The 19,701-nt window shown below is 44.6% G+C and overlaps 1 protein-coding gene across 11 annotated transcripts in view; it reads right to left on the reverse strand.

Moving 5' to 3' along the window:
* Nucleotides 1-896: 896 nt before the first annotated feature.
* The window catches only part of Lrrc8b (leucine rich repeat containing 8 VRAC subunit B), a 66,311-nt gene continuing 47,506 nt past the window's right edge, over nucleotides 897-19,701 (reverse strand). For 7 of the 11 annotated variants that reach the window (XM_087582816.1, XM_087582813.1, XM_087582811.1 and 4 more), the window contains 3 exons: nucleotides 14,745-14,843; nucleotides 9,433-11,594; nucleotides 897-5,238 (listed from right to left, as the gene is read on the reverse strand). In XM_087582816.1, the coding sequence (XP_087438942.1) occupies nucleotides 4,966-5,238; nucleotides 9,433-11,571 (2,412 nt within the window). In that variant the 5' untranslated portion in view covers nucleotides 11,572-11,594; nucleotides 14,745-14,843 and the 3' untranslated portion in view covers nucleotides 897-4,965. 11 annotated transcript variants of the gene reach the window in all.

The raw sequence follows: 19,701 nt of genomic DNA on the forward strand, positions 1-19,701 counted from the left end.
GACTTAGGGGAGCCCAGAGGCCAGAGACAGTCTACGATCCAGACTACTTTCCTTTGTACTCTGAGATTCACATATTCCCACAGAGTGAGCCCTGGTGCCTACTGGGGCTCTGGTATGTGTGAATGCACTTATGTGAGAGTGAGAAAAGGGTAGTGCTTGTGTGTTTGTGTTCATGTGTGTGAGTGCAGGCACTCACACAACAGCTTGTGTGTGAAGGTTAGAGGACCTCAGGTGTTGGGGGCCCTTGAGCTTCTGGGCATTCTCCTGCCTCCACCTCCCCCGTCTAGCTGTAGGAGCATGGGATTACAGATGCGGACCACCACACGCAACTTTACTTGGATGTTGTGAACCCACACTTGGGTCCTCATGCATTCACAGCAATTGTCTTACCTGCTTAGTTAGGAAAGCTTTGATTCCAAACATCAAATTCTCACATGTGTATTTCGTATAGTGATTCTGTTTCCTCTCCTGTCCACTAAGCCTGTTGAGAAGTCTGTTTTGGAGTTCCTTAGATCTCATTTATTGGGTACACTGCTCAGCACTGCTATTAACAGCAAATGAAGGGACAGGCGCCAAGAAGAGAGGGGGGCAGTGCTGGCTTTTGAGCATCTACACCTGAGACTCCCAGAGGAAATGGGAGAGCAGTGGGGGTTGATTCATCATCAGAAGACTGCTCCTTCTCCAAATCCCTTCATACGTCAGTGCAAGCCACCCTCAGTTGAATGCTTGCTATTCTGTGGCCATTACTGCATATTCAGAAAACCTAATGACTGAGATTTACATGAGGGCACGGAAATGCATCCCGTTATTACATGACGGGATAGCTGTGAGAGAAGCAAGAGATGGCAGCTGGTGTTGGAAGCTGAGCAGAAAGGACAAGGCAGAAACAGGGCCAGTCGATTTCTAGCGATTTGTCATAGTTGCCATTTATTATAAAAAAATGTAATCTCTTTACACAAAAGATACTTTAAAAACAGCAAAATTTACCCAAATCTATCGAACGTAGGGGTTTGAATCAATCCAAGGGCCAAAAACATTGAAGATAATTGTGCATTTTCTAGTAATTCATTCCAGATACACATTTCCAAGTTTATGGTAAAAGATAAAAGATCAAATGCCAGCCTCCACCGGGAGCTAACAAAGCAAAGTATCTCCACTCAAGGTTGGCCCATCCTTTACTTAGAATGAAACTTAGAATTTTAAGTCTTACCGTACAGCGTTAATATAAAGACTGACACACAACAGATATGAGTGCAGAGGCATCCATTCCAACCCTATATACTTTTGTATTTAAAAAAAATTGCACCATGTCTGTTAGAAATAACGAACATGCAGAAGGCATTCGTAATTGTTCTTGTCAGCTAGGATGTATTTTGCGATAAATTCAAAACTTAAATATGAAATTAAGCTCAACTAGAATCCATCTCAGCTCAGTACTCTGACTCATGTAATTTGTTAATACTTCAGTGTTGATGAAATTGCTCATTTAAAAAAAAAAGGTTTGGGAATGCAGTTTATAAAGTCCATTGCAAAAGGTACATAGCAGACGTTTGTCACTGGAAGTAGAAGCCATGGACAAGAGACAGGAAGGGAACCGTTCTGCAGCCTCCCCTGATTTAGCACAGAACATGGGGACACACGAGACACTATTACACACAGGACGTTCTGCAGCAGTTGCTTGTTTACACTGTCTAAATATATATATATTTTCCTTCAGGATGCAAAATAAGTCTTCCTTTCTCTCTCTCTAGTCTCCTTTATTTTTCATATTCTAATGCAATAGGCAGTTAATGAGAACAGAGACCAGAAGCTGGATTCTTATAAACAGGGATGACCAAGCTCAGGTATTACTGCCAACACTACAGCACGGACACACAGCTACTGTACAGTGTCTATCAGATTCAGTGAGGTGGGTGAGGGCAAGAACACAGTGCGCAGATGGGCGGGCGCTATGTGACTACGAAGATGGATGGGTTTGCTGAAAATGAAAGGAAATAGTATCAAGTCCACAGAGTAAGCGTTGACTAATGAACCCATCAATAATATGTGCTGTTTTAATTCAACATGATATCAGAATTATGAAACATGGACAGAACCATTTCATGATCAAAGAATAACGGTATGTGCACAAACCACTTTAGCACACTGTAGCACACAAATTAGAGGTTGCCTTTATCACTGAGTCCAGCAATTTCACATACCATGATTCAACCTGCTTATTAGTAATAGAGAAATATGGTACTATACAGAAGGTTAAAATGGAAATTCAGTATCAATATGCTACAGAAATCCACCCTGATGCAGATGAGGGGAAAACTCCACCTTTGTGGGAACACTGGATACCTTCTTAAACTAAAAGTTGATTTTATGGAAATTGAATTCTTCGTGATTAAAAGTAATGAATTAAAAAAGTTGTTCTCCTCAGGCTAACCTATAATAACCTCTTGCAATTTTTGGGAAAAAATATATTGAAAACTGAAGTTTGCAAAAATGAGGCATGTGCATGTCTCTGTATTTGTGTATGCAAATGAACCCATATTATTTTAGTATAGGCCAAAATTTTGTTTTTGATCCTTTACACTTAGTTTTTGGAAAATATATTATCATGAGACGTTAATCTCATGATGAAAGGTTTCATTTTCTTCAGTTAGGTGACTATCGACACTTATGTTAGCAAAGCCAGTGTTTACACAGATTCGTCTGTCAGGTGGTGTGTTGTTCGTTGTCTTAGTGTTAGACTTAAAAGCTACCTCAGCAATGATTCATCAGTGTTAAATACAAAAGACACTTTAAAATGTTGTATCAAGAGCAATATGGTTTCCACCAGTAACGACAGCCTTGTGTGTTGAAAGCGGCTCACACTTCATGATTGATCCTTCCAGGAAACTGCTTTGAGGAGGTAGACCAGTTAGCCAATGATGCATGTACTGGAAAACAAGGCACAGGGAATTTCTCCTTTATCAGGGGAGGCTTAGAAAGTCTGAACTGGTTAGGGTGGATTTTTTTTTTTTATTTCATATGAGGCATGGATGATAGTATTGAAACCTCTCGCTCACATTTATGTTCAAAACTTCAGACAATTTGTCACCTTTGAAATTGGTCCACATGATGATTTTACTGGAAAATGTCAACCATCAACTCACATTATTAAAACAGTAAGAATAAGAGAAGCCTGGCTAAGCCAGGGCCTGCTCATGAGGCCCCAGTGAGAGCCAGTTATGCCTGGGTCCCTGAGAACTTGGACATTCTAACAAAGACAAGCTTTGCTAAGACGTCTCTTTAGTCTATCCCTTGCCATCCATAGTGTGTTAGGCAGCTTAGGGCCTTGGTATAGTCTTTGTAACTAACTCTACTCAGGCTTCCTCCATGTAATTCTCTTCTATAAATGTCAGGCATATATTAAGAGGAGAGACATTTTCATCTTTCTAGAACAGGCAGGAGAAAATGACATGCCACAGCTCTGTGTTTAGGAGCCTCGTAAATAGTAGTTTCCAGTTTTTTTGTAGATGCAGTTAATGGATAATTTGACAGCTATTCCCAAAAAGAGGTGAGTTCATAATGCCTAGACCTTTGAGAGAAAAACACACTACAATGTCTATTTCCCCAGTGTGAGCGAGCCAGTCCGTTTTATTCAGCAATACGCATGATGACAAAGGGCCAAACACAAAGCTCTCTGTCAAGAGGAGCATGACGTATCTCAGGTCACAAGGCAGCCTATGAGATGGATGTCAGTTTAATGGGCTCAGGTTCTGAATAGACAGCTTCCATCATAATAGTATTTTGGGATCATGCAGATGGGGGGGGGGGACCCCTTCATCTTACTTAATGCTTACTAAATTTCTACAACGTATTTTCCAGTCACTTTTCTAATCTAGATCTTGCCTTCTCCCCTCAAACACAGTTTTAAAGTAACTGAGGGGTTGTACCCAAATGCTTGGACAGCAGCAAGGAGAGGTAGGTGATTCAGCGGCCCTCCTGTCCTCTCATGAGGAAACCCTCAAAGATGTTAGGGAGCAAAACACAAGGCTTTTGTCATCCAAATTGGTTGCCATAATTAGTTGCAAGAGTACAAAAGTTTTTGGAGCAGAGTGCATACAAACACGGGAATCATAATCAGCCCAAACCAAGAATCATTAAATTATCACAACGATGCACATGTTCACTGCTTACAAAAAAAAAAAAAAAGTATTCTCGCAGATGTAGCATCTGAGATCATACAGTAGAAAATATTCTATATTTCATATAAAAATCCTTAACATAGTAAAAGAAGGCCTTGATGACACAAGAAGACATTTCGAGAATGCATTGATTTTTAGGCTGCTCAGCAGATCACACGCCCTAGAAATCCTGGCTCTCGTTCTAGGCAAATGCCAAGTGTAAGCCCTATCCCAGGACTATCAGAGAAACCCAGATGAAGATGCCAACGAAATGAGAAAGGAGCAGAGAAGTCAGCCAAGATGGAATTCTGCCCAGTGTGATACACGCTGCTTAAAAAAACAACAACAAAAAAAGACCAATATAAATCTAAGCCAGTGGTGAGCACACATCAAGGAGTTTATACTGATGAGTCTTCATGGAGTTAAATATTAGGTTACAAGGTCACATGAAAACATGTATGCAAACGTGTAATGGGTTGAGGGGGCAGGGGGAGTGGTGGAAACAGAGTCCTGAAGACAAAACATGAAAGGTAAGGTTTCCACGACGACGCCTCTCAATCCACCCTCAACGTATACTTTTTACATCTCACAAATAATTTAAACATTGGTTGTTCACAAAACCCCAGTGTTGATATCTTTTTATTACTTGATTCAGACCCTGGATCATTTGGTAAGATTTTTTGGTTATGGTGTGTCATAATTGCAGGCCGTCTCTCATCTTTATAACTTTGGAAAGTTCGTTCTCTTTTCCTGGGGCCCTGCTTTAGAATCGCTTTTTTTTTTTTTCCCCTTGAGTCTGATCTTTAGGTTAACATTTATCTAAGCAAGTCTGCAAACGCTCCGTCACAGGAAGCGGAAGAGAATTGAGCAAGCTGTCCTCCACAATCAGACAGCTCCGTTTCAGGGACTGACACCCTTCCAGCTCCACAGGCAGTGTCTCTAAGTAGTTGCCAATGAGTTCCAGGTGGGTGAGGTTTGACAGCTCCCCAACCAGAGGGGACAAATCTGTTAGGCTGTTTCTTCCCAAGAGTAGACACTGAAGTTTCTTGCACTGGAACAGCCCGTCTGGTAGCATCTCGATCTACAAGGAGAAAGGAAGTAGGTGAAACCGGTTTTGACTGGCTCTGGTAGTACATTCATGAACTCACATCCTGTTCCCTTTCTTCAGAAGACACGGCTGCAGCTCCAGAGGGAAGGCATAGATAGCACTGCTTGTAAATTTAATGGAGCCACGGCCAGTACCTCTGTGAACAACCACGCTCTCCTGAAGCGAGGGCGGACAAACTGGTTGCGAACACTCCTGATGTGATTCTTATATATTTGGTTGTGAGCCTAGCCTTTAACGGCTGAGCCATCTCTCCAGCCCCCTGATGTGATTCTTAAAGAGAAAGCACTTATAGATGAAAGAGAACAAGCCAGTGACCAGGAGAATCGTAGTTACTGGGTCCCGGATCAGAAATAAATGACCCCCCAGAGTCCTCAAGAACTTGTAATCAATGAGCAATGCTCAGAGCGCCCAAGGGCAGGCAAAAACTTATTTTCAATAATCAACAGAAGCAGACATGAAGATGGGAAAGGGAATAGGTACATCATGTACATGTTACCTCAACAGACACACACGTCTGAGCGTCTGCCCTTCTTCCTGTTCCCTCACATTTATGATAGGATTTATGTAGCCCTGTGAGGTAATGTCAACTATAGCATGTAACCTGCAAACTTGGTCAACTTGAGAGCAGCTCTCCCTGAATGCTGCCCTGAATGATGAGCAGGATATCTACATGTGCAGTGGAATGGATTCACGGTGCGGAGACTTCCGAGGAAGATACTGAGCACATCCCATTCCATCAACTCCCTGTTCTGCCGGACTCTTGGGATGGAGGACCACAAAGCTCATCTATATTGGTGTGTGACAATGTGGGACTGTTAGCCCTTTACAGTACTCATTAAGGTGTGTTCTGTGGGATGCTCAATCTTCCCACAAGTTCTGAAGAAAAAGGAATCTTGCTCAAATACATGTGGTAAATCAAGTCTCCTCTTGGAGAGGCAAAGCGTGTGGTCACATGCTAAAGGCACCGAGGAATCCTGGGATGAAAATTGATTCAAGAAAACAACACTGGCTGTTTTTCATGCAAACCCTCTTACCCTCCTATGCAGGGCTCTGGGGGCTTTGCCATGAACACTTGTGCCCTGGAGGACTCCTTTGGTTTGGGGACTCTACTCTTGGCTTGGTGAAAAGCAGATCACTTGCTGCTTGAGAAACAGACACTATCCTATTCTTGTGTCTCCTGGTCCCCCGCATCTAGAGACCGGTGTTCAAGAAGTGAGAATCTGATGTTAACATTTGGAGCTCAAGACTGGCATTGTTGCAGAGAAACAGCAGCAATGTGGAACCTCTTTTGTGGGAGGCAAGTAGTAGGCAACTACTACTGTAGTTTCTAGAATGGTGTCCAGGCCTAGCACGGACATGAACATACTGTTAGCATTATAAGGCTGTGAGTGATCTCCACTCTGGTCCCTTCCCTGCCTTTCATTTTGACTATTCCCCAGGTTTGTTTTTGCAGACTTTGCCTTCCAGTGATATACTATGTGATGCTCTCAGAAAATGGCATCTTACTCATATTATAATATTTATGCCCATTATGAATGCCTGCTTTATAATTTCCACGAATATCTGTTTCCCGGACAGAACTGCGAGAATTTCGGGATTAGATGGTATTTTGATATTCGTGTCTCCCCCTGAAACGAGAACCCCCACCTTTCCTTAACAATGATCTCACTGAGTGGCTAAAAACCAATCTGGACGGGTTCCACCCCAAGTCAGTGCCTTCTTAATATGCACATTCAGTTTCCCGGGGAAGGTGTGGCTAGATGAGGAGGCTTATCCTGGCTGCTCTATTCACTGACATTTGTAAAAATATTTAAACACAAATACTGAACAATATTCTCTCTGCCTCTCCACAACTCCCCACTGTGAGGCCAAACTAATTTCTTTTATATGACGATATTTTTTTAAAAAAAATTACTCACTTCACAATTCCTATTTGTTAATGAAAGCTTCTCCCAAGTTCTCTCACCTCTTCTCACTCCCTCTGAACCTGAACCACCTTTTCTCAAGTCCTCCCCACCAATTTAGTGTCCTATCTATCTATCTACCTATCTATCTATCATCTATCTATTTATCTACCTATATGTATCTCAAACATCTACCTATATATGTATGTGTGCATGTATGTATGTACCCATCTACTTATCTACCTATCATCTATCTATCCGCCTATCATTCATCTACCTATGTATCTTTTTAAAAATTTTTTATTGAATATTTTTTATTTACAGTTCAAACGTTATCCCCTTTCCCCCACCCAACCACCTACCTCTTCCTGCCTCCCCGCCCTGACATTCTCCCACACTGGGAGGTCCAGCCTTGGCAGGACCAAGGGCTTCTTTTCCTATTGGTCCCCAACAAGGCCATCCTCTGCTACATATGCAGCTGGAGCCATGGGTCTGTCCATGTGTACTCTTTGGATGGTGGTTTAGTCCTTGGATGGTGGTGGAGCTCTGGTTGGTTGGTATTATTGTTCTTATGGGGTTGCAAACCCTTTCAACTCCTCTGTCTGTCTGTCTGTCTGTCTATCTATCTACCTACCTACCTACCTACCTACCTACCAATATAGATCATCTATCTACCTATCAATCATATCTATCTATCTATCTATCTATCTATCTATCTATCTATCTACCTACTTACCTACCTACCTACCTACCTACCTACCTACCTACCTACCTACCTACCTACCTACTGTTTGTATTTATGGGGGTGGGTGCATGTGAGCCACACTAGTGTCATGGTCTGGGGACAACCTGTAAGAAATTTCTTTCTCTTCTTCCCCCATGAAGGTCCTGGGACTCAGGTTGCCAGGCATGGAAGAAAGCCCCTTTCCCGGCCAAGTCAACCAAACATCTTTCTTTTGTGACCCACGCCTTTGATTAGACTTTACTGGGTGCATGGACATGGGGGTGTGGTGGGGGACAACAGGGGAACTACCTCCCTGAAGTGTCCTCCTCGATGGTCACCCCCTCCCTTTACTCTTTACTCTTTAGTGTCTCTGGACCCTGAGGGAAGTGTTCCTGACCCATTTACAGGTATCATGTTCACCCCAGGGTGTTTAGCGATAGGCCTGCTCAGGTTTCAAAGACGAGCACACAATGCTATGCCCTTCTGCTTTGGCCTATTAGAAAGCTAAGACTTTCTTATGCTGTAATGTATCCTCCTTTGCTCGTGATAACACTTTCAGACGTGGCCAAGAGGTCCAGAAACTTAGCATCAAAAGTAACAATGGTCTTAATTTCTTAATTTGCCTAATCATGTCTCACAAATCATAATGGCTGCTTAGTACCTGCAACTCTTTTAATTTGTAAAACAAAATACGGTGCGAGAATGTATGCGTGCGTGTGTGTGTGTGTGTGTGTGTGTGTGTGTGTGTGTTGTGTAAATGTGCATGCGTGTACCAGCAGAGGTCTGTCATGCAATGCGTATTTTAACAGGCCTTTTGGGTAACTCTCGTGTATACCGCTAGTCTGAATTGCTCCAACTGTAATTGTAACCCTCGTGCTCTGAGGTACTTCCCATTTACGACAGGCTGGTCGCACTTCTTTCACAGCTGTGTCTCAGTGTTTGAAAAGGGCAGCACGAGCTCCCTTCCTTAACTGCTGCAAATGAGGGTGGTTCGTGTTTTAGCCTGGGTGCTGGAGAAAGACTCCAGGCAGCCCTGAGTCTCACATTGTGAAGCCAGGCCTTTCATTGCGAATTGCTTTTTTAGATACACATGCAGACAACAAGCATTTTTTTTTTTCTTACCGTGTAACAAAAAGAATTTGTGGGTAACTCATGGTACCACTGGTTTAAAGAGTTGTTTTTGGTGAAATAAAAACATTTACCTAAAGTTTTCTAATTTACCAACTTTCTAAATACTCAAGATCTTCCCAAACAAAAGTCAGCTCTGGTACCACTCATGAATGAGTTTAAATGCTTTAGCAGCGATATTTGTGCAGGAAATGGGAAGGGAATAAACAGAACAGCCATTGAGCCGTTCTTTGTTCACAGATTCCTGTGGGATGAGGATCTGATGCTCAGGGCTTGGGTAATTTACAACGATCACAGGCGACGGGACGAGGCTCAGTTGGGAGAATTGCTTAGCACAGATGCCCATCCACCAGTTTCCCTGCTCGACGCAGCCTCCTACTGGCTGGCGAAAGGAAGAAGAGATTTACTTACGTTATTGTTGGTCACGGCGAAGTACTGCAGGTTGGTCAGGTACTGGATTTCCTCGGGAATGAAGGTCAGATGGTTATAGCTTAGATCCAAGTAGTGTAGTTTGGTGCATAGAAAAAGCTGCAAGGGCAGGCTCTCGATGTTGTTGTGACCCAGGTAGAGTTGCTCCAGGTTGGACAGCGCTCCGATCTGTGCGGGGATGTAAGCGATGTTATTGTGCCAGAGCTTCAGGCAGGAGAGGCTCGGGAGATGCTGGAAGCTGATGATCTCCTCCACCGTCTTGAGGTTGTTTTCCTTCAGGTCCAACTCGTGCAGGTTGTTCAGGCTGAAAATGGAGTGGGGGATGCGCTCCAGGTCGCAGCTGAGGAGCTCCAGGCTTTTCAGATTGACCATCTTCTTCAGGTTGTTCAGCACGACCAGTTTGCTCCCCTCGTTATCGAGGGACAGCTTCTGCAGGGAGGGCAGCAGGTCTGTCACCACCTGAGGGATCCGGGACAGGCTGCTCTTCAAGTAGAGGGTCCTCAGGTTCTTCAGATCCTGGAAGCCCTCCGGCTGCATGGAGCTCAGCTGCTCCGGGAGGACACAGCCTGACAGGTACAGTTCCTTGAGGTTCTTCAGGTGGAACACCCAGCGTGGGATCTTTCCCATCTCGGTAAATTTCAGGCGGAGGATTTTTAAGTTCTCCTCAAGAAAGGCCAGGGCGGGATGGTCGACCACCAAGGACGAGTGGTACACACGGAGCTCCCTGAGGTTGACAAGCTGAGAGGCGGCGGCGGGCAGCTTGACCTCGGGGATGAGCTCCAGGCTCAGCACTTCCATGTCTGTTAACTCGAAGACGTTATCTGGAAGACCGTTGAGCATGAAGAGATGCAGCTCGACCTTGTCCTGGGAGTTTTTCACAAGCTTGCTTTTCAGTTTCTCCACGGTCCACTCGTTGTTGAGGTTGATCTGTTTCAGTTTGTTCTCACTGACCTCCGACAGGAAGATGGAGAAGCGCTTGGAGTACAGGGGGTCGTACTGGTCGGCCAGATGGAGGATGAAGGCGAAGTCGTTCTTGACATCAGGGATATCGCTGTAGTTGCTTTTCTCTCTGAGAGCCTCAAAGGAGTACTGCTTCAAGGAACTCCTCAACATCCACCACAGGCTATAGGAGGACGTGAGACCATAAAGCATCACCAAAATGACATAAAATGAAGCCAACACCTTAAAGATCTCTGCCAAGGAGTAGACGCACTGGTAGCGCTTATAGCCTGTGAATGCCTGCACGTCGATCGAGCAGTCGATTTCCAGAGTTATGTAGCTGAGAAAATACGGGACGTAAGTTATAATGAGAACAAACAGAATGACTTTGACGATTATCTGCTTCAGGTACACCCGGTAGATGATGTCCCTCTGCTCCACATGCAGGCGAAACCTCTTCACTTTTTCGAAGATGGCTTTGGCTTGTTCACCCTCCTTCTTGTCCAGGACGCTAGAAGTTGGGCTTTCTATGCCAGGTGACTCCAAGCCTGGCTGTGGGTAGGGCAATGACTGCTTGCTGGCGTCGATGTCGGCAGAGCCCCCTGAGGTTGAGAGCAAGGTTTTGGACTTGGAGAGTTTCAGGGGCCTCACTGACTGTTCGGCCACTGTCTCTGACAGGGCGCGAGTGGTCCATGGAGAATCGAAGCACTTGTGGAGGATGGACACAAAGTGCTCCAGCCTGGAGCTGGTGCTGGGGTAGTGAAGCCAGAAGTTGCTGCAGGCTGCAAAGATTAGAGTGTGCAGAAGCACCAGATAGGGGAAAAACTTAGCGAACCAATGGAGCTGTTTCTCGTAGCAGACGGCGTCGATGTAGGAGTACTGCTGTCGGTGGAGGTCGTTCTGGATCCGGAGCGGCAGCGGGAGTGGCAGGCCTGAGTTAGAAGACGTGTTCTCACTGGCTTTCAGGAGGTCCCAAGGCACAGCGCAGTGATTGTCAAATTCCACCTTGCAGGGAAGACAGCACAGAACCCTGCTCTGCGTAAGCTGCAGGGCTCCGGCCAGCACAGCCACCAACAGCATGATGAGGGTGAGGTAATACCAGAAGACGTCCCACCACGGCTTCAGTATGTGGTAGGATGACTGGGCATCCGCTAAGCATTTCAACTCTGTTAGTGTAATCATGACGCCCGTGGAGAGAGGAGAAACTGGAGGAGGAAAGAGAAGAGACGTTGCTGAAACCATTCAACAGGCCATTGTGTTTATGTAGCTCTGCCTGGCCTCAGACTCACTGTGAGCCTGATGCTTCCGCTTAAGCTCCCCATCTTCCTGTCTCCACCTTCCGGTTGCTGGGATCACACTGTATGCGCCACCCCAAGGGGCCAGGGTACATGCATTTAGTGTGAATGCCTGTACACACTTATCCTACCTACTCAGCAAGATCTCAGCAGACAGGAAAAGCCCACACATGGATTGGGGGCATGTAAGGCTTCTGGTCTTATCTCTAACCTTAATCACACTGGACTGTAAAGTCCCGTAGTTTGGGAGCCATTTGGTGGCATATCTATAAAGGGTTTCAGGGTAGATCTGAGGCAGATCTTCAGTTAACCTTCTGTTGTATCTTCACTCCAAGGCTGTGCTTACAACTATGTGTCTGCCCACTAAACCCCTGAAGAAGCCCCTTTCCAGATGGAGCCTGTGTCTGGAGGGTTACCATCTAAGGGTTGTTTCAACCCCCGCAAACGGCCTTTCTGTGCAAGCTCTGCTTCATACAAGTATCCCCTCAGGCTTGGAGGACTCTACACATTCCTCATAAGGTCAATGGCCGCCAATGAACTTCCTTTTTCTCTCCGGCCCTTCACTAACTTATGGCATTACTTGACCGTGAAAACCCCAGGGCAGTTAAAAGAGGAGAAACAACAGCAAAGGTTTAAAAAGGAATGGTGTGAAGAGGCCCTGAGGGGAACGAGGGGGCTTCGTGTATAACAGGACAGCACAGAGGTGATGGGACACACGATGGTGGCGTGCCCTTTGTTGATTATTCTTAGCTTCGACAACAAGGTGTATTTTATTTTATTTTTTTTTCACATTGAGAGGAACCCAGACCTTCTAAAACAAATGATCTCATCAGTAATGTTTTCTGTGAACCCTTCTATTGTGTTCATGACACTCTGGGGTCTAAGGAGACTTTCCTGTTTATCCCATATAACCTTTTGGGACTAGGATGATTGGGCAAGGTTGTCTGATTGCAGTGAGCCTGAGGCAGAAGGAGAAGAGTAAGGGTCAGATGCCTAAAGCATCATCCTGGAGAACACCAATTCTGCGTCCCTTACCCCATCTGTGTTCAGAAACACTGACGGCTATGATCCAGACCACCTGTAAGACGGCAGAGGGTAACTTACGAGGAACTGTTTGGATCTTGCATGGCATTTGGTTGACCAACAGCAAGAAAAATCATAATAATTGGCAGCGCATGTCTACCCTGTGTCCAAGGGCTTCTTCTCGCCTTCCTAAGTGGTTAGTTATCGCCTTTCCAGGGCCTCAATCACTCTCTAGGTAACATTTCACTGGGAACATCCCAGAGAAGCCTCTATGGTTTTCCTTAGTTCTCCTGGAGAGACTGGTACCCAACCTTGAGTCCTAGGAGTACCATAAGCTAAGTCCTAGGAGCCTGTTACAGAGGCTGCTACAGGTCAATTCTCTCCCATGTTGACATCCTTGGCCTGCCCATCTGGCCACATATTCTTGACAGTCTATCCACATCTTAAGACAACCCTCAATCCCTTGTTTTACCTCCCGGAATGGACCTCTCTGGGAATAGTATCTGATATATTCAGCTTCCTCTACTTGTCTATAAAATTCGACAGGCCGTCCATGCTTTCCTCCAGCTTAGTAGATCTGATCCCTAACTCTTCTCATTCTGTCTTTCTCTCACTGCAGCCAACCTTGCTCTCCACCCTGGTCCCGAGAGAATTACACCACGTTAACAGAACGTTGTATTAGTTATTTGATCATAAAATACTGTGAACTCAATGGGAAGGATTCACAGAAAACATTACTGGGTGAAATAATGTGTAAAAATGCCTTTATGGATCTTAGCCTAGTGTGCACACTTTGAGTCTATCATGTGGTAACCATTATGCTCTAATAATGACCCAACCCCTGGCCATGTTTTAACTGTGATCCCAGGTAATTTGGGGCCAGCAGTTTCATTCCTATTCAGTTGGATCCTACTTGGAGCCGAACACTCTGTTCAAGATGAAACGGGACAAAAAAATGATCGGGAATGGTTACCTCAAACCATCACCTGTGGAGGACCATGAGGAGGGGGGGTGACAGCAGGGACAGAAGGGAACATTTCTGTGCGCTCTGAAACCTGATATAACATTGGCCACCATGGATCAGACACTACTGTGGTGACCAACAGAATAGCCGGCTGAGTAGTCAAGGTAATGAAACAAGACACGTGGTATAGAGGTGGCTAGGCCCTTGATAAATGGTAATGGGGCTGTTAACATTCCCTCCAGAAAGCATAAGGAGTGTTGCTGGAACCCTCAGCTGAGATTCTACCCAATCTTGTGCCTCCCTGGAGCTACACAGTTTTTGGGTGTGCTAGCTCAAGGCATGGGAAGAGGTGGGAGTTGGAATAGGGAGAATGGAGAATTAGGGGGCTGGAGGAGAGAGGACTTTGACAGCATTGAGAGCTTGTGGTTTGTTACTGCCACAGCTTCTGTGATCTGTGGCCTGTCTTCCTATCAGCAGCCCCAGCAAACCCACTGGTTTACCAAGCAGGACTGGTCTGGAGATGCCTCATCTGGGTGAATGGATATTTATATGTCTCCTTATAAAAAGTAGCATCATGTACCTCAAGGATGAAAGGATGTGTGGGTTTGTTTCAGTGGCAGAACTAGATAGGTAGAAGGTTTATAAAGAAATACATGTTTGAGGGGCAAGGATCTCATGTAGCCCAGGCTGGCTTAAATTTGATAATGTAACCAAGGCTGACCTTGGATTCCTGGTAGGATTATAAACATGCTACCATTTAAGGATAGAATCATCTAACTTCAGCTCCCCAAGCTGGGTCTCGTCGGATAAAATGACTGTCCACCGGGAACACTTCAATGGGATTTCTTATCATGGAAAATAAGAGTGGATCTCTAAGGACTTTTCCCAGCCCGAGTTTATGATCTTATTTGTTTCCTATAGTTCTTGAGCATTATAGTCATTTAATATTTCAGATGGACACATGGAGAAATAACAGCTCAAGTGATGATAAAAAGATGTGACAGCAGTAGATTGCAGAACAAAGACTTCAAGCCAACATTGACCTACTCAGCACTGTGCGTATTTATACTTACTATTATGAAAAGAAATGAGTCACATCAATTATGCTTCAGTCAGGAGGTCTACACCTTTTGAAGTTTCTCAAACACACCATCTCTGACTTTGTCTTCATTCTGTGAGAAAGCAAAAAATATCTTGGAGATACTGTTTTCAGAGACCCTCTCCATCCAATGTCACACAAAGATACATCCCGTAGGGGTTGCCTCCTAGGCCACGCCCTGATAGAGCTCTATAGAGGGGATCCTTCCCAGTGCATCAAACTACACCCTCTCCTTGGACTTCCTTTCAATTTTGGAGACATTTCTGCTCAAATTTCAGTGTGCTATATTTGAAAACTCACTATAACCCTTCCCAACTATTCTACGTATGTTAATCTCATATGTAAATCTCATATGTTGCCTCATACTCGACAGGTCTTCCATGTATCTGTCAGCCTGCGAATCGCACCGTGAAATTTCTGTACCAGCCTAAAACCGTGTGTGCTCAAATCAGAATTCACAGCAACACGAAAATTTAGCCGACAGCTTATGGGAAAAGTCACAGGGTGATAACATTGATTTTCACATGGGGCTCGGACATACATCTGTACTTCCCTGAATTGACAGCATTAGACACAGTCAGCCTTTGTGTTAATACTGTTTTACCTCGTGGCTGGTAAAAGCCATCCTTGGTGTCTACCTTAATCACATATGGTAGTTAAATTGCACATACGCTGATGACCTTGAACTGGAAGAACATTTTGAAATGCTAAGATTGTTTTTCCAGTTCTGGGAATGGAGCACAGGGCCTTCGGACATGCTAAACCACATGCTCTACCACTGAGCTTCATCAATAACTTTCAACAGTTCTAATTGAGCATAGACGCTATGTTTTAGTCTTTCCTTGAGAAAGGAGGTTGGTAAAGGTTTAGGATGTGAATCTCAAACTACATTCATGCCGTCTTTAGCCCCCACCCTGTGTGGGCTGGTATTATTGGATATGTTTGAAATTTCCTTCGGGTTTATAAAGCCATGTATATAGCACTGTTAGTCAGAAATCACCATAGACAGCCAGGCTGTTCTGTAGGCTAGAAAGCACTTGTGTGTGTTGACTTCGTAAGTGCAGGGAGTATAAGGAACTAGGGGAATGGGTATGGGCTCAAGGGTAGAGCACGCAGGGGTGGCATGTGTGAGGCCCTTGTTCAATCCCCAGTACTGGAAATAAAAGTGGATATCTGAATCTAGGTATGGAGACAGAGGCAGGTGGTTCTCTGTGAGTTCGAGCCCAGCCTGGTCTACATAGCAAGTTCCATGACAGCCAGGGCTATATAGAGAGACCCTGTCTCAAAACTAATAACCGAAACCAAAAAAAAAAAAAAAAACCAAAACAAAACAAAACAAAACCCAAAACAAAACAAAAAAAAACTATTTGATACATGAAACATTATTTTCATAGTCTTCCACTGCATGGCGGAAAAGAATTTATTGGGAAATTCTACTGTACTAGGTCAGCATCATGGCCAACATGCTGCTCGACACCACGGTATTTCTAACACAGCAGATTCTCTTAAATGTTTTTCCATCATGGTACTCATGTAAAAAAAATCTTAAGGGGAAACTACGATGAATTAACTGTTCGGAGGATCCCCAAGTACATAAGGTTGGCACTGTTTATTCCATCAGGACATGGAGTGCAAACTTTCTCCATTCAGCTTTTAAAACATGACCAGGCATAACTATACTGCTTCTCACACATGCCAGGGTATGTGAAGGCATGATATATGAATGTGGCCCAACACATGTGTAGGTGATATCAAATCTCAATGCCAAGTTCAGACACTGGCTTGTAAGACCTTCCTCAAACCAACTAACCCGTCAAATCACCAAATTCCTTTGATGACGTTCTTATTAGTAAGATCAAATAAAAATATTTTACAGTTACTATCCTAATTGATTATCTACATTCAAAGTACCTTTTATTTATATCCAACCTTTTCAGAAGGATAAACACCAGGTCTTCTTCATATGTTATAAACGTGAAATGCAAGACTGGCCCAAAGAATTTACCTTACTCAGCGTAACAAAAACTGTCAGGGAGAAGCAGTTACAACTGGAACTGGAGGCCTTGTCTACACCAGACCACATGACCTCAGTAAATCCAATTAACTATGCCACGTCTCGGTTTTCTCAAGAGCTAGAGAGAAAGCTATTTAGCGTCTGCATCAGAACTGAGTTCTATTGTAGTCCCAGAAACAAGGGTTCAAGTGTTTTCTGTGACTTTTCCAGTTACAAAGTCACATACTTTGTAATATGAGTTCCTAGCTAAAGATTCCCATTAAATGTTTTCGACTGAACCAAGGATTCATCTTTAATTCCTTCATCGGGGTTTACAGATGCAGGAAAATGCTGAAACCTTCCTGTGTCTAATGCTGGTTTTTCTAATTGATGTGTTTGGAGCGGGAGCCATTATGCCGGTGAACACGGTTTGTGCTCCAAACCTTCTCCAGACCACATATTAGTAAACAATGAGGAGGACTGGGTCCAAATGAGGTCTCGGTTTCTAACACGCGAATGCGCTAAATCACTTCAAAGAAATGATGTGAAGAGTAATGGACTTTATCGTCCCAGTTCCATTCCTTCGGCTTTTAAATCTCATTAAAAAGTCATCAAAGCTCTTCAAAGCGTATGAATTCATCTGACAGCCTCATCCCAGGGTCTCGAAGACTGGAATAACAACACTCAAGTTAGGCATCTTGATTTCCCAGTAGTCCTTCTTTTACTTTGAAGTCATTTCCAAAATAACCAGTGAAAATAAACAAGCAGTCAAAGTCCTTAGCTGCTGAGAACTTGACGAGACTTCAAAGGTCTGGGTTCTCGAAATCCAGAGCTTCCTCCGCAACGGTCTCCTGTGCATGACCAGGAACATCGGGTCACCACAGGCCCCCAGCGGTGGGGCCGCCAACGCTGGCAATGAAACCCCCGGAAATATGGCCCCAATCTTGTTATTGATCATTCTAATAGTTTTGTCATAGTAACAGAAAGATAATGAGCAGAATCAGCTGAGTTAAAATTTATTAGGACCTAGTAAGCTCAGACAGAAGTTCAGAAAGACACGAGTCAAATGACTTCACGTTTTGACCCTGTGACGCTACAGGATCTTAGTTTTAGCACATTAAGATATCTTAATATGTGGAAGCCAGATGCAGGGAAAACATTCAGATGCTTGTGTGTGGGGTCACGTGCACAGTCATGGTACCTGGGAGGCAGCCCGACCACGATTCAGACAGAGAGAGAGGGCTCAGCAGCACACGGGTAGAGGTGTTTTAGCTAACTGTTCTCTATTTTGTGTATCTATGGCCCAAATCCTAGGAAGGTCAATTTATTGAGATTTTATGGGCCTTTTCCTTTACTGTTTTGGTCAGCCCAAAATGTCCTCAGACACTTGTAAGATAGCTGGTTCCAACACTTGAACCTGTACAGCTCGCTGTTCAAACAAACCACGTACTGAGGTAATCCCAAGGCTAGCCCAGAAGGGGGAAGGAAGCTGGCTGTACCTCTCAGTAGCTATACATTCATAGCTATGCTCCAACGATCTTCTGGACATAAATGGTTCACATGTCTTTTTTTACATGGAAAGCATACTAACTGTAGTGGTTTGAACAGGTATGGCCTCTATAGATTCATGTGTGTGGATACTTAGCCATAGGCAGTGGCGCTATTAGAAGGTGTGGCCTCGTTGATAGGTTCTCCCTGGAGGTGGGCTTTGAGGTCTCCTATACTCAAGCTATGCCCAGTGTGACACAGTCTCCTTCCGATGCCTGCTGGTCTAGATGTAGACCTCTCAGTTCCTTCTCCAGCACCGTGTCTGCCATGCTTCCCACCCCGATGACAATGGACTGAGCCTCTGAAACTGTAAGCTGGCCCTAATCAAATGTCGTCCTTTATAAGAGTTGCTGTGGTCATGATGTCTCTTCACAGCAATGAAACCTAGGACACTAACCCTCCTGCATAAGTTTCACCCACCATGGCATCAAGTTGAGGCTTGAGGTTACTGTGACTGAGGGAGGGTCTTACACACGTGCTTGCTTACTTTTCTTGTGAAACTGAGTGCTACCGACAGTGGGGTCCTTCGTCTGGTGTTTGGACCTGAGACCATTTCTTCTAGGATCCCAGACAATTTTAAACTGGAATATTTCTTCTAAAGCCTGATTAGAACCTGAACATTCCTTAATCCGTCCATCTCCCAACACTTGGATTGCTGTGGCTATAGAAGGAGCCTCCAGTGCTCTGCTGAAAACCTGCCTACAAGCTCCCACCTGCAGCCCATCAGCCGATTCTCGTGTTCCACATTGGTGATGGTTTGTTGGACTTTCCATCCATATAAAAGAGGGAGGCGTTCTACATCCCCCAGTAACAGCGCCCTCACTGGTACTCAACTACAAGGAAGACTGTATCTTCCCTGAGCTTAAAGGTCTTCTCTGCTGGCGTGGTGCTGTGTCCCTTTCACTTATTTCACTACGGAAGCGCCTCGCATCAAGACACCGGTTTCTGCCATTGTTCACTGGTCTGTCAAATACAAAAACGAAACAAACAAACCACCAGATCTCGGTATCTAAAATAAACATTTCATCGTCTCTCACAATTCTTTCAAACAGTGAGCAGTTCTGTTCCACAAAGTGTCTCTTGGGATGCAGGGATGAAGTGTCCCGGTCACTGGGCTGCACTTGGGCCAACCTGGGCGTTTGACTGAGACCTTCCCAATGACCAAGACTTTAAGCTGACCGACTGAGAAGAAATGTCTGAGAAGAAATGCTTGGGTAAGATTCTGATGCTCTATCTATGTCACATAAGGTTCCACCTTGGTGATGATGTCAGCCCCCGAACAGTAACTGGGCCTTAATCCAGTGTGGTACGCCGTGACTGTCCAAGGAGGGAACTGGGCCTGAGACAAGGATTCTTTGAGAGGAATCATTTTACGTGGGCAAGCGCAGAA

Source organism: Rattus norvegicus, chromosome 14, assembly GCF_021556685.1.
Source record: "Rattus norvegicus strain SHRSP/BbbUtx chromosome 14, alternate assembly SHRSP_T2T, whole genome shotgun sequence".
Classification (NCBI taxonomy): Eukaryota; Metazoa; Chordata; class Mammalia; order Rodentia; family Muridae; genus Rattus; species Rattus norvegicus.